Genomic DNA, 13,607 nt, shown 5'->3' with positions numbered 1-13,607 from the left:
GATTTCCCATCACGCCCGATACCTATCTCCACTAACATTATCTGTCATTAGAGTCTCGATACACAAGCGTCGGGTTTGGCTGACAGAAGTATTAAGTGTATGGGGACCTTAACCTACAAATACAAATAATACAAATGATACAGACTTTATTGGACGCAGAAAATCGGTGGCAGACATTTCTGCAGGTGCTCTATGAATCTGAACGAGACTTATGATGTACATGTACAATAGTAGTGGGGCCCCTTGATCTCTAAAAGGGTTTGCCCCTTTATGCGTAAATTATATTTTCTTAATCCATACCGTAATAGGGAGAGTACTGGAATTTTTGGTATATAATTAGAAAAAAAGATCAATACGGAGCCGTGTTATTTTTTGATCACCGAGTGCCTGGTGTCTGCACCTCAACTCAATTTTAACCTAAGATTCCCAGACCAGGCAGCGGGGGCCGATAAGCGCAGGTGACAGCTGTGATCTGAACTAATCCGTCCTGACAGCATCTCCCCTCACAGTGACAGATAAGTGGGAAAATCTCAGAGGAAGAACTCCACGGCTCAATACCAGACTGTCAGATAAAAGGCCAGCATCGGTTTGCTGCCTTACCATGTTAAACGTGACTCATACCTGTGGTGCACGGACCCCCGGAACGCTAATAATAACAAACAATACGGCTGCCATTTATTATTTAATTGCAGGCAATTCGCATCTCACAGGGAGAGATTTGGGAATAGTTCAGAGGTAATTTGTTCAGATTCCACCGCTTGTTTTTATCTATGTAAATTTTATGGAGCAAAATCCACCAGGGCTAAAAATGAAAATTGATTTATTGCATTTTTTGAATAGCTAACAAGTGCTTGATTTAGTAAAGGAGAAATTTAATTGCACGTTTATATGCGCAGCGTGAAAGGCGGTGTCTGCAAGAAATTGTTTCCCGTTCGATAATAAAATATGAATGTTTTTTGTTAGAAAAGGTTACAATTGTTGGATAATATATATATTTTTTTTACTTTACATATAAGAATAAAAGAATAAAGGTTTTTGGTTGCTCATGGCTAGAGATGAGCGTGCTTGGATCCATCGGAACCTGCATGCAGCATTTGATTAGCGGTGTTTGGATGCAGCCCAAGGGAGTGTTATCTTGAATTGCATACCAGCAGAATAGTATACAACGTTCACCACAGCATTCAATGGACCCAAAATAGTTTACCAGTGACTACATGTTTTTTTTTTTTTTTGAACTGAGAAGTTCAATCAGCAATGCTTTTAAAGAAGTCCAGCGAGAATTTTTATTAAAATTTTGTATTGCCCCCCAAAAGTTATACAAATCACCAATATACATGTGTTATGGGAAATGCTTATAAAGTGCTTTTTTTCCTGCACTTACTACTGCATCAAGGCGTCACTTCCTGGATAACATGGTGATGTCACTTCCTGGATAACATGGTGATGTCACTTCCTGGATAACATGGTGATGTCACTTCCTGGATAACATGGTGATGTTACGACCCGACTCCCAGAGCTGTGCGGGCTGTGGCTGCTGGAGAGGATGATGGCAGGGGGACACTGAGGGACACAGGGCACTGGAGGGACCCTGAGCATCCCCTGCCATCATCCTCTCCAGCAGCCACAGCCTGCACAGCTCTGGGAGTCGGGTTCGTGACATTACCATTTTATCCAGAAAGTGAAGCCTTGATGCAGTAGTAAGTGCAGGGAAAAAGGCACTTTATGTGCATTTCCCATAAGTGTATATTGGCGATTTGTATAACTTTTGGGGGGCAATACAATACTTAAATAAAAATTTTCTCCAGACTTTTCCTTTAAGTCCCGCAAAGATTCTATATAAAGGATGGTCCGAGTTTCGGGTTCGTACGAAGGTTCGGACCATCCCTATTTTATATCACTAGTTGACTTAGGGCCCTATTCCACCGGACGATTATCGTTTGCATAATCGTTAACGATTAACGATCTCAAACGACCGCTTTTGCGAAAGGGCCCTATTCCACCGGACGATTATTGTTCAGATTATCGTTAAATCGATCGAATCTAAACGATAATCGTTCGGTTGAAATGCAGTTAACGATTAACGACCGAACGAGAAATCGTTGATCGCTTTATAAGACCTGGACCTATTTTTATCGTTGCTCATTCGCAAAATGTTCGCACTGAATAAGACGTCGTTCGGTCGTTCGCAATAGATACGAACGCAATGGCGAATAAATAGCGAAGAAAAAACGATCACAATTACGATCATAAGTAACGATTATCGTTTCATGGAAATGAGTGAACGTCTTCAGGTCTTTCGCAATAGCGGTCGTTTGAGATCGTTAGTCGTTAACGATTATGCAAACGATAATCGTCCGGTGGAATAGGGCCCTTAAACGTTCACTCATTTCCATGGAACGATAATCGTTACTTATGATCGTAATTGCGATAGTTTTTTCTTCGCTATTTATTCGCTATTGCGTTCGTATCTATTGCAAACAACCGAACGATGTCTTATTCAATGCGAACGATTTGCGAACGTTTTGTGAACGAGCAGCGATAAAAATAGGTCCAGGTCTTATAAAGCGATCAACGATTTCTCGTTCAGTCGTTATTCGTTAACTGCATTTCAACCGAACGATTATCGTTTAGATTCGAACGATTTAACGATAATCTGAACGATAATCGTCCGGTGGAATAGAGCCCTTAGCTTGGTTCAACAAACATGGTCTGGCTTTGGGCGTGTTCCTGATTCTGAGGCCAAGGATCTAGTTTCTGGGTTACATTTGTAAACATTTGTGGTTGTGTAATATATATAGAAGAAGTGGTGGCATAAGAAGGTATAAACTACATTCAAATAGATACTCTCTCTAGCATCCACTGACGTATTTAGTGAACACATTCAAAATCTAGGAACCAATGCCAATGGGACCTTGTGCGTGTAAAATTGTTTTATAGGTGGCCATTTAAGTAAGATTGTTATTCCAGTTAAAACAAACATTTGACCATACCCCGTTCAGGACATATTACTCATTGAGGAATTGGGAAACCTACTTATTTAACACCTTTATATATACTACTTGCTTAAAACATTGTCTCATTCAGGTCAATGGGGAATCTACTTGGTCTCGATATTTGTGAAAGTTACTCATTCAGGTCAATGGGGAATCTACTTGGTCTCGATATTTGTGAAAGTTACTCATTCGGTACATTGGGAGAACATGGTCATTTAAGACCCTGGTGCAACCTACAGTACCTGTTTAGGACATTTGTGTTACCTACTAGAGTTGAGCGAACCTGGAGCATGCTCGAGTCCATCCGAACCCGAACTTTCGGCATTTGATTAGCGGTGGCTGCTGAACTTGGATAAAGCCCTAAGGCTATGTGGAAAACATGGATATAGTCATTGGCTGTATCCATGTTTTCCAGACAACCTTAGAGCTTTATCCAAGTTCAGCAGCCCCAGCTAATCAAATGACGAAAGTTTGGGTTTGGATGGACTCGAACCCGAACATGGTTCGCTCATCTCTATTACCTACTTATTCAGGACATTGGAAATACCTACTAGTCTCACAATATTAGTGAAAATTACTCATTGATGATGTTACTATACTAAGACATTGGTGGCACCTAGTCATTCAGAATATTGGGGGAAATTATGTGTTCAGGATATTAGTTGAAATTACTAAGGCTTTTAAAGGAACATACTTAGGAGGTTGGTGGAATCAACTGGACATTGGTAGGACCCACTCATTCAAGACACTGGAATGGGAAATTCAAGACACTTGTCGGAAATTGTTTAAAGAAATGAATGGCACTTACCATTTTTGGACATTAAAAGAAACTTTCTATTTAAGACCTTGGTAGAACCAAGTTGTTCAGGACACTGGTGATATTGACACTCATTCAAGAAATTTGGGGGAACTTACTTGCTTAGCACACTAGAGGAAAATTCTCATTTCGGACATTGGTAGAACCTACTTCTTTAGGACACTAATAAAACCACTTTGTTCATGACATTGCTGGAATCCGATCATAATGGATACTAGAAGAACCTATTTTTTAGGATATCAGTTAACTCTATGCAAGACATTGGCAGAACTTACTATTTCAGAAGATTTTTGGGTTACCCCGTTCTACCAATTAACCCATATTAAGACATGGGAATACCCTTAAGGCTCATAAGATTTTGAAAAACTGGAAAGATCATAAAATCCTGAATGTGTGTTCCATAACTAGGCGTACAACTTTTCGACGATACTCTTATGATATTTAAACAGTAAGAGTTTCCTGATCTTATTTGTTTTCTTCCTAAGCTGGATGTATCAAGCATTTGTCCCAAAATGACTATTAATATTTCAGCTCATTATGTTCTTGCAGAAATGAAGACTTGACTGCCTGTCAACAGAAAATGTAATAAAAGACATTTGTATCTACTTGCTGGCAGTATTCACGGCTTGGAATGAACGCGTCGTAGTGGAGTGTGTTGCTAATCGGATTGTTTTCTAATTAAAAAGAACACCACTGTAGTAAAAGTGATATACTAGGACTATAATACTGATGACCTATCAGCACCCCACGCTGATCGAAGCTGCTGAAGACTCATCATTGTTTACTTGGCACAGTTCCATACATTTTATAGTGGCTGTGTTTGGTATAGCAACTTTCTTTGGTTGAGTACCATCCAGGTCGAAGTACCAGGAACAGACATCACAAAATGTACCAACCATGCATTGTAAATGACAATAAAGGACCTAAAGAAGCCCTCCATTATTAGAGAATAATGTTAGGTCCTTATGTATGCCTTCTATTTTAGCTAAGGTGACATGCATGGGTTTTTAGCCATGCTGACTCCTATTATCACACTAAAATAATTTTCTAATCTTGCCTCTGGCTTTGCTGGTAGATGGAGGGTCTAATCACTGCAGTTAACCTTATAAGATCAATCTAATCACCTGGCTGGACTCCTGGCTAAATCAAAAGTGGGTTGGTAACACTATGCGCAGTCATACGTTTTCTTATTAAAAGTAAACCTCAAAATTGAGGTGTTTAATGAAGATGTGAAATCTTCAGGCTATGTTTTCACATACCATATCTTTGTAGCATTTTCTTGGCAGTATTTTGTGTGAACAAAACCTCAGGGAAGGTGCATAACTACTATATATCCCAACTCCATAGGGATAGCAGCAACCGCAGCATAAAGATAGATCTGGGTAGAGAGAGGAGGGGTCTGTGAGCTTTGAGGAGGGGTCTGATACATGCAGTAGCGGATTATAATAGGTCCTTTTCAGACGATAGCCCGGAGCCTTGATCTCCTGGGGGGCCCCATGGCCACCCAAAAAGACTTGTGTAATGTTGTGTAATGTCTCCTGGCTACATTTCTGCCATGATGTGCAAAAAAAATCACTGCTTTTTTGGCCACAATTTTGCACCAATCAAGGCATCATGATATTATCTATCCTGTACTATGAACACCATGCTAGTGCTACCATAGTTACAGTGGGGTGGGGGGCCCAGGCTTGGTGAACAGCCCAGGGCCTATGGTAAAGGTAATCCACCCCTGGGGGTTGTTAGGACAGACCACTTCCTGAAATACATAAAGCCATGTATTTTTTCTGGTGGGTTGACTGCTGGTCACTAGCGTTGAGCAGACTTGCTAAACAGTTTGGTTTCGGCAACATTCTCCAAACCCAAACACTCAGCATTTGAATTTCGGCATCTGGAGAAGTTATATGCCGCCCTAGGGAGTCCTGGAAAACATGGATTCAGCCATAAGCTGTATGTATGTTTTCCAGGCAGGCCTAAGGTGGCACTCAACTTCTCCAGTCATTGGGAGTCAAATGCCAAACATTCAAGTTTTGAAAAGCGTTGCCAAACCCAAACAGATCGCCAAGTCCACTCAACACTACTAGTCACATGACATATTTACAGCAATAAAACGTGTGGATGCAGCTGTACCGGAAGGATACAGATGACACTGTAGGTCTAGCTTACCCTATTTTGTCTTCTATGTAATGTCCCTGGTCACTTGTGGTTTGTATTGTACTAGAGATGAGCGAACCTGGAGCATGCTCGAGTTGATCCGAACCCGAACTTTCAGCATTTGATTAGCGGTGGCTGCTGAACTTGGATAAAGCCCTAAGGCTATGTGGAAATCATGGATATAGTAATTGGCTGTATCCATGTTTTCCAGACAACCTTAGAGCTTTATCCAAGTTCAGCAGCCCCAGCTAATCAAATGCCGAACGTTCGGTTCGCTCATCTCTATATTGTACCCCTTGTTCCACTGGTGATAGTCCTATTGTTTTTCACTGGGCAGTTATATTTTTATATGAAAATGAACAAACTCTTATGTAAGATTAAATTTAGTGCAAGACTACCCAGGTAAGGAAGACAACTGAGTCACCCATGCCATTCTACCGAGCTAGCCATTTTAGAGATGCCATGAAATTATGGACACATGGGTACCTTTCAAAATTAGGTAAAATAATTAATGGGCTTTGCCTGGAATTGCACCGTATATTTTTTCAAGTGAATAGAGCTGAGCTGCAAAATTAGACATAGCCTATGGAAAAGTGTGAAACCCTTTCTGAGCAAACCCATTGAGACATGATCTGGTTGGGTTCATAGCTAAATTTGCTACAGTTTACCAGAGTTGGACAAGTCAACCACAGTATTAGGGGATCCGTTAAAGGGTCAATGTCATACCAGAATAATGGGCTTCTAAGGCACACAACAGAGCCACCAAAGTTTACTAGTAGTCAAACCCTTTTGGACATGACATATCCTATGTGCGCACAGAACTGTTTCCGCTGGTGAGCCTAAGGAGCCCCAGTCCCAATGCTGCTGCTTAGTGTCTTCTTCATAAGAACTGTGGGCTTGACAACCTTGAATTGATTAAAAACAAAGGCAATTGTCAATTTTCAAGCCATTAAGCTATTTGAATTTGATGGATGCCATAAAATGCATGTAGAATGAAAAATAGACAATAATATATTGGATAGTTTGAGTATTTGGGGGTATATGGATAAATGCATGCTCTGGGAACTAGAAATAGTTAAAGAGGAAGTCCCATGAAATTGAAAAACGTCAGGCAGGGGGTGTGAGAAAATAATAAACAAATAAACTTAAGTGTCCTCCATTGTGCCCGTCATCTTCAGCTGGAATCCAGGTATATCAGCTCTTCCTGCTGCAAAGTTACAGTCCGGCTGAACAATTGCCTGCTCAGCCAGTTAGTGACTTGGGCGGAGTCCCACCCCAGTCACTGATTGGTTGAGCGAGCAATCACTCATCCAGGTATGTGACGTTGCAGCTAAAAGAGCTGCAGAACACCTGCGGCTGTCAACAGCACCCGGGTGTGGCAGTGCACGAGGATAGGTAAGTTTACTGTGTTTAAAATTTTTCCGAACCCCCCTCCCTGCCTTTTTTCAATTTTGTGGGAATTCTCCTTAAACTAAAAGTAACGTTCTGAAATAACTACATCTCTGAGAGCAAACTACAAGACTACAGTAATTTATCTGTGGGACAGGCTTTCAGCTTCCAATGTCATTCCCAACCACACGTCACCTATGGGATCTGTATCCGCTTCAATATAAACTCTGCAATTGGCTTTTATCTGTAGCACGTTGTAACCCCATGTGGGTTCCTATTTGTATGTGTTCATTTGACTGACATGAAACTAATTATGTATGATATTACAGATTTGCATATTTAAACCCTTTAAGTACTCATGGGGCGCATCTCAATCCCATTGTTTAGTCTATCACTGTACTGTGTCTCAATGCAAATTACGTCTCCAGTGCCCTGGATCTGATGATGTCTAAATCCTGGCTCTGTTGATCATTCTTAAAGAATAAAGTCTATTAAGTTACACATTTTTAATATAATTTTTTCACATTTTCTGTCATGGTCTGCTTGATGTAACTATATGGGAACTTTTAGTATTTACCCACAAATTGTCCTGGTCAAGTGATGGACACACCCGTGCATAGCTCATTGGTGCTACAGTACAGATATCAAAGCTGTCGCCAATTTGAACATGACATGGTCACAGAAGATTTTCACTCAATAGGGTTCAGGGATGGGGATGTAGTGGTTAATACTAAATATACTCAGCTAGTTAGGGAGAGTTGCAGGGTAAAGTTACAGAGGAAAAAGTTACATAAATTTGCGCCTTCTGAAGAAAAGCTATGAGCATGTTCACACTTGTACGCATGGAATACCACTCCTCAGCTATTTCGTAATCTATTTAGTGACATGTCAATTATTGATGCATAACCTCATGAAGATTCCATGTAGAAACTGTGTAGAGTAGCCAGAAGATATAGTAAGTTCATTATTAGAGATGAGCAAACCTCGAGCCCGAACCTGGAAGTCTCAGCAGTTGATTACCAGCGGTTAAGGAAGTTGGATACAGCCCTAAGGCTACTAGCTATAGTCTGTATCCATATATTCCAGGACTCACTCGGGCTGCATCCAACTTTAAATGCCGAGACTTGCGGGTTTAGACAGACTCAAGCGTACTCGAGTTGTGCTTGTCTCTACTCATTTTGTGGTCCAAAACCGTGCCAAAACCTGCAACGTAAAAGTGACCATCTGCTTAAAAAAAGTTATGGAGTTCAACACATCCAATAGACATAATTGGACTGTGCTCATTCCTGGAGATCACACAGGGATCAGTCAGCCAGTGAACGACCATTTTCTTGTTCGTCTTCTGATGGCTGCTCCTTTTACATGGACGGATTGTGAGGCATAAGAATGTTGAATCCATTGTGTACTTAGGAGCTAATGTGTCTTTTCCTTGAAATAAACATAAAGTTTAGGGTTTCTGCTTCTTACTAAAGGGATTCAGATGGTCACACATAAAGACGGCAGCCAATAAGAGTGCGCTAGAAACAGCTTTTGTGGCGGACGTTCTTAGAGGAAAATAAAAAAATCATCGGGGGAGCCATAATAAGTATGAAACGGAAACATCTAAATAGAAGCATTTTCTAAAAATAATTGGAAATGAAAATGGTTATATTGTAACCTAATGGAGTAATATTACAGTCGAACAACCCTTTTCATAATAGTCCATTGAGAACATTGTGCCAGATTTCAAGTATTGGAGCCCATCCATTGTGGAAATCAGTGGTGGTCCAATATCAAGGATCTCACTGATACAATCTTTAATATAATAACAGGCTTTGATTGATTCGTTAATGGCATCTCAAGTGCATTGACTGAATAGTGAACGTCAGTCTATCAGCCAGCCACATGCCTGTAATAATAGTCTCTGTGCATCCAGCTCAGTGCGCTTACGTGTATAATTATATAAGATGTAGTCTTCCTTAGGAGAAGTTAATATTTTATGAAAACACACTGTGCAACAAAAGTTAACATTATTTTCAGGAGACGAACAAGGCTAATGAAAATTAATAAGAAGCAGCCAGTGGACAGATAATTATCCAGTCGTGGAATTACATCTAGCGCTTTATGCCAGAGAAGTCAATGAAACTCTTCAAATTAAGAGAGACTTTCAAAAGTCTCCCAGAGGTCTAGTAATAAAAGTGCTGTACATTTCATTTTATATGTGTGCGGTAAACTTTAAACAGTGCCAAAGTGAGAGAGCAGTCAAAGACCTACTAAGAAAACAAGAGGCGGTGTGCAGAGAGGAATTCTACACTGGAAGAGGTAGCGTAACCCAAACCAGATGAAAAGAAATTGGAAGAGTGGATGGCTAACACAAACATGAAAGGATTTCAGATAAGAGGGGTAAACTAAATTAGGAAAATGTACAGTGTACAGTATATAAATAATACATTTACAATTAAAGATTTGGGTTAAGTACAAAGTGCTTGTCCAAAAGAATGTAGGGATAAAATTGCTACTTAGAGGGAAATACGGTAAAAAGCAGTGCAAAGCATATGGTTGTCTTCTGTATAAGAACAGGGACCCCTGTCAAAATGACAAGACTCCCTGCTCTCAACATAGTTTCCATGGTGCTCTATGTGCCATGGAAACTATGTACTGAGCAAGAGGTATCTGCTATATACTTTTTGTTCAGTGTATACAGTAGACAGTGATGCATAGCTACTGTAGAGGAGCAGGAATGCCTGTCAAAATGACAGGAGTACGTGTTCCTCTTGAGAGGTGTTGTTAATATAGAGGCCAGGCCTGGACTGGCATCTTTCTGTGCAGCCTCTAGTGACTTTTTAGTGTTCTCTAGAGGTCTCGAAGGAGAACCCTGCAGCACTCTAGTAATCATTAGTCATTAGAGACTGCACAGGAATACACTAATTTGGGAACAAGGAGCAGTGAGTATGTTCACAACAGGTCTCTAAGGCTGAATAGCCATAAAAATAACAATTATTGAATGCATGCTATACTATGGAGATACTCCTTGCTAGTCAATCAAAAAGTAGACGGAAGTAATGTGGTACTCAACAACTATATAAAAAATCCAAAATGTTTATTACATATGAACAGGGGTCCTCAGGCGTGGACAAGTAAAAGCACGCTAGTCATGTGTAAAACAGCTGTTGCCCGTTCACTTGCCACCACCTGATGATGCTGTTCACATGTTATAAACATTTTTTTTTTATAGTTTTGGTGAGTGCCATGTTACTTCCTTTTACTGATGTTTGATTGCCTATGTGGAGCATGTGAATTACATTGAGCCCCATTGATAGCATGGATGTTTGGGCTACTTAGTTTACTAGACATTTGCAGCTCAACTAGTGACAAGGAACTCTGTTTGTATGTAGACTCCCTGCTAGTCACATTATTTGCTGGTGAAGAAAACAATGTCTCATATACCATACGATGTGAAGTATAAAGCCTATGGGGGTTCTAAGGACTATTCATAAGACAAATTTGTCAATCTTCCAAAGTGCAAAGCCCCTTGGAAAATGTAGTAGAATTCTTACCTGGTAGTCGGAGCAATATTAGCCACTTGCTGGTGTGACTGTGCATAAGGCATCTGAGATTCCTTGGCCACACCTTGGCTGTCAACTGGTATGTCAGGAGATGTCTGACTTATTTTAATGTTGGCTTCTGGATAAGAGTCCATGTCTAAATAAGAACGCTCCGGCATCTCCTGTCCAAGCTCTACGCGATCCACCAATAAGTCTCCATAGTGGGCATGGTGGAGGTGGCCATGGTGTCCATGATCCTTCTTCTGGGTTGAACCTTTGTCCCTCCATGGAATCCAACATAGCTTCCAAGAGACAAAGAGCAAGACTCCAAGCAAAACTATTCCGCAAAAGGTGACAATGACCGATAGAAGACTGACAGAGACATCTAGAAGAGAAGGTTAATAGGTGTTAGCAGGATCATGTACATCAATTGTTTCTATCAGATATATAATGGTCTTGGACATTACAGCATCTCATATGTGACGTAGTAAACCTTGTGGTCCGTTATACAAAATGTATTGTTTGGAGAGCTAGTAAGTTATAAATTGAAATATTATTCATGTAATCTAATTCACACCTATAGCAGCTAGAACATGACTCCTTGTGGTAGCGTACATCAAGCTATTCTGCTTCCAATACATTTGGCATGAAGTTCCTCATCCTAGTGAACAAGCTTTATTGATCGTGCCACAAATCACATAGTACAAATCTCATTCCAAGGCTTCCAGCTGCATTTAACTTAGCCAAGTCTCTCTGTTGCTGTGTGTGAACACATCACATAAATCTGACTACAAATTGCAATTAATGAGCCAGTAAAGAGTCAGATACTATGTGTTATATGGGTTGTGATCCTTTAAAACAGGGAAGTAACTACAATGGGTACCATGTTGTCTAAAGAGGGCCCAAAAAGTCCCTTGGCCCTATATAAGGATGGTACTATAAGCCGGGCTTCATTGATGGGGGATCAGTCACAGAATTTGCTTTGAAGTCCAGCAGTTATTAGGTTACCCCTTGGCTTCAAAAGGTGGAACCCTTCTTGAATATGGAACATCTATACATAGATATTGAATCCAAAAGTCTCACATTACTTATACTGGATCACTTGGATAATTTACATACAATCTACAACTATATAATGAATGGTTCAAACAAAATTCTATCTGTAGTGACACCAAGAAGGACTCATTGTGGTCTTTTTCACAGGCCCCTTGCTTGTCCTTGATTGGTTGGCTCGGCAGTCCTCCATTACCACACTGAAGACAATGCACGGCCCTATATCACTAGCTGACGGCCTCCTTTGAGATGAAGCGACGCTATCGGAAAGCAAAACTACTATATAAATAAAACAAAGGAATAACAGTACAGCGAAAATGTAAATTCTTCTCATCTTGAGTCAATATTAACATTTATGAAGCTCATAAAAATCTATCATTACTTTTCATTTAAAAGTCATTCTTCAAACAGAGCGCTGAGTCTCCCGGCTGAAAACTATTGTCTTTATGTGAATGGAATATTAAAGCCTGTTTTACCAGGAGCTCCTGAACTTCTCACGTACCCCAGTAGAGAATACAAAAAGGATCTTATCCTACCGAAAACACGTCCACGCTCGATTTGAGCAAACTTTGAGCACATTCGAGTTCATCCAAACGTGAGTGTGTGCCATTTGATTACCCGTGGCTGCTGAAGCTGGATGGGAGCACTGGAAAACACGGAAACAGCCTTAGGCCATAGGCTGTATCCATGTTTTCAAGGACTCCCTAGGGCTGTATCCAACTTCAGCAACCACCTATAATTAATGAACCATGAGCATGCATGAAGTTTTCTCAACTCTACTTCAGGCTTTAAGTGGCCATACACCTTCAACAGCTGTTGGCAAAACCTTAAAGGGGTAGTGTGGAGGTAAAAAATTATTTACAGAATAACACACATTACAAAGTTATACAACTTTGTAATGTATGTTATGTCTGTGAATCGCCCCCTTCCCGTGACCCACCACCCCCGCCTGTGTTCCCGGAAGTGTGTGGTGCATTATACATTACCTGATCCGTGTTGAGGGCCGTCCGCCATTTTGTGCCAAACGTCATCGGACGGACGGCCGAATCCTTGCCGTCGTCCCCCCTCTGCCGCGTCACAAGTGTGCTCAGCCGCGATTGTTATGCTCAGCCAATGGCGCCGGAGCATCGGATGATGCTGCAGAGGGCGGCCGGCATTCGGAACAGTTGGAGCTGTTCGCCGGACGGCCGAAGAAGACGTCACTGACTGAAGATCGGAAACGGGTGTCGGCACGTGACAGGTACTGTATAGCGCACCACACTTCCGGGGACACGGGGAAGGGGGCCATTCACAGACATAACATACATTACAAAGTTGTATAACTTTGTAATGTGTGTTATTCTGTGAATAATTATTTACCGCCGCACTACCCCTTTAATTCAACCATCTTTCCAACTTACCCCATACACGTAAACATTAAAGTAGGGCCAGACTCCCCTTGTGGTGGCTTATCTTCAAGAGACCAAAGAATTGGGCAGTTGAATTTCAACATGACTGATCCTTCTCTCCCCTACCATCATCTGTTCTGGGAAAGTTAGAAATTCCTCAAGCACATTAGACAGTCAGCTGGTTCCAGTGATGTATCATGGAGAAGGATGTTCTCAGGATCTGTTGCTTCAGGGGTGTTAGGAGTGCAAGATCTAAAAAAATGATTGTCCCTACCCCAATCGGGGCCAACAC

General features: G+C 41.0%; 1 protein-coding gene across 1 annotated transcript in view; it reads right to left on the bottom strand.

Annotated features, from left to right (window-relative positions):
• SYT3 (synaptotagmin 3) overlaps positions 1 to 13,607 on the bottom strand; it is an 85,439-nt gene that overhangs the window by 36,983 nt on the left and 34,849 nt on the right. Inside the window, exon 3 of the mRNA XM_069947649.1 lies at positions 10,887 to 11,259. Coding sequence (XP_069803750.1) covers positions 10,887 to 11,259 — 373 coding nt within the window. The remainder of the gene's footprint in view (positions 1 to 10,886; positions 11,260 to 13,607) is intronic.

Source organism: Dendropsophus ebraccatus, chromosome 12 (assembly GCF_027789765.1).
Source record: "Dendropsophus ebraccatus isolate aDenEbr1 chromosome 12, aDenEbr1.pat, whole genome shotgun sequence".
Classification (NCBI taxonomy): Eukaryota; Metazoa; Chordata; class Amphibia; order Anura; family Hylidae; genus Dendropsophus; species Dendropsophus ebraccatus.
This window is presented reverse-complemented; position numbering and strand designations above follow the sequence as displayed.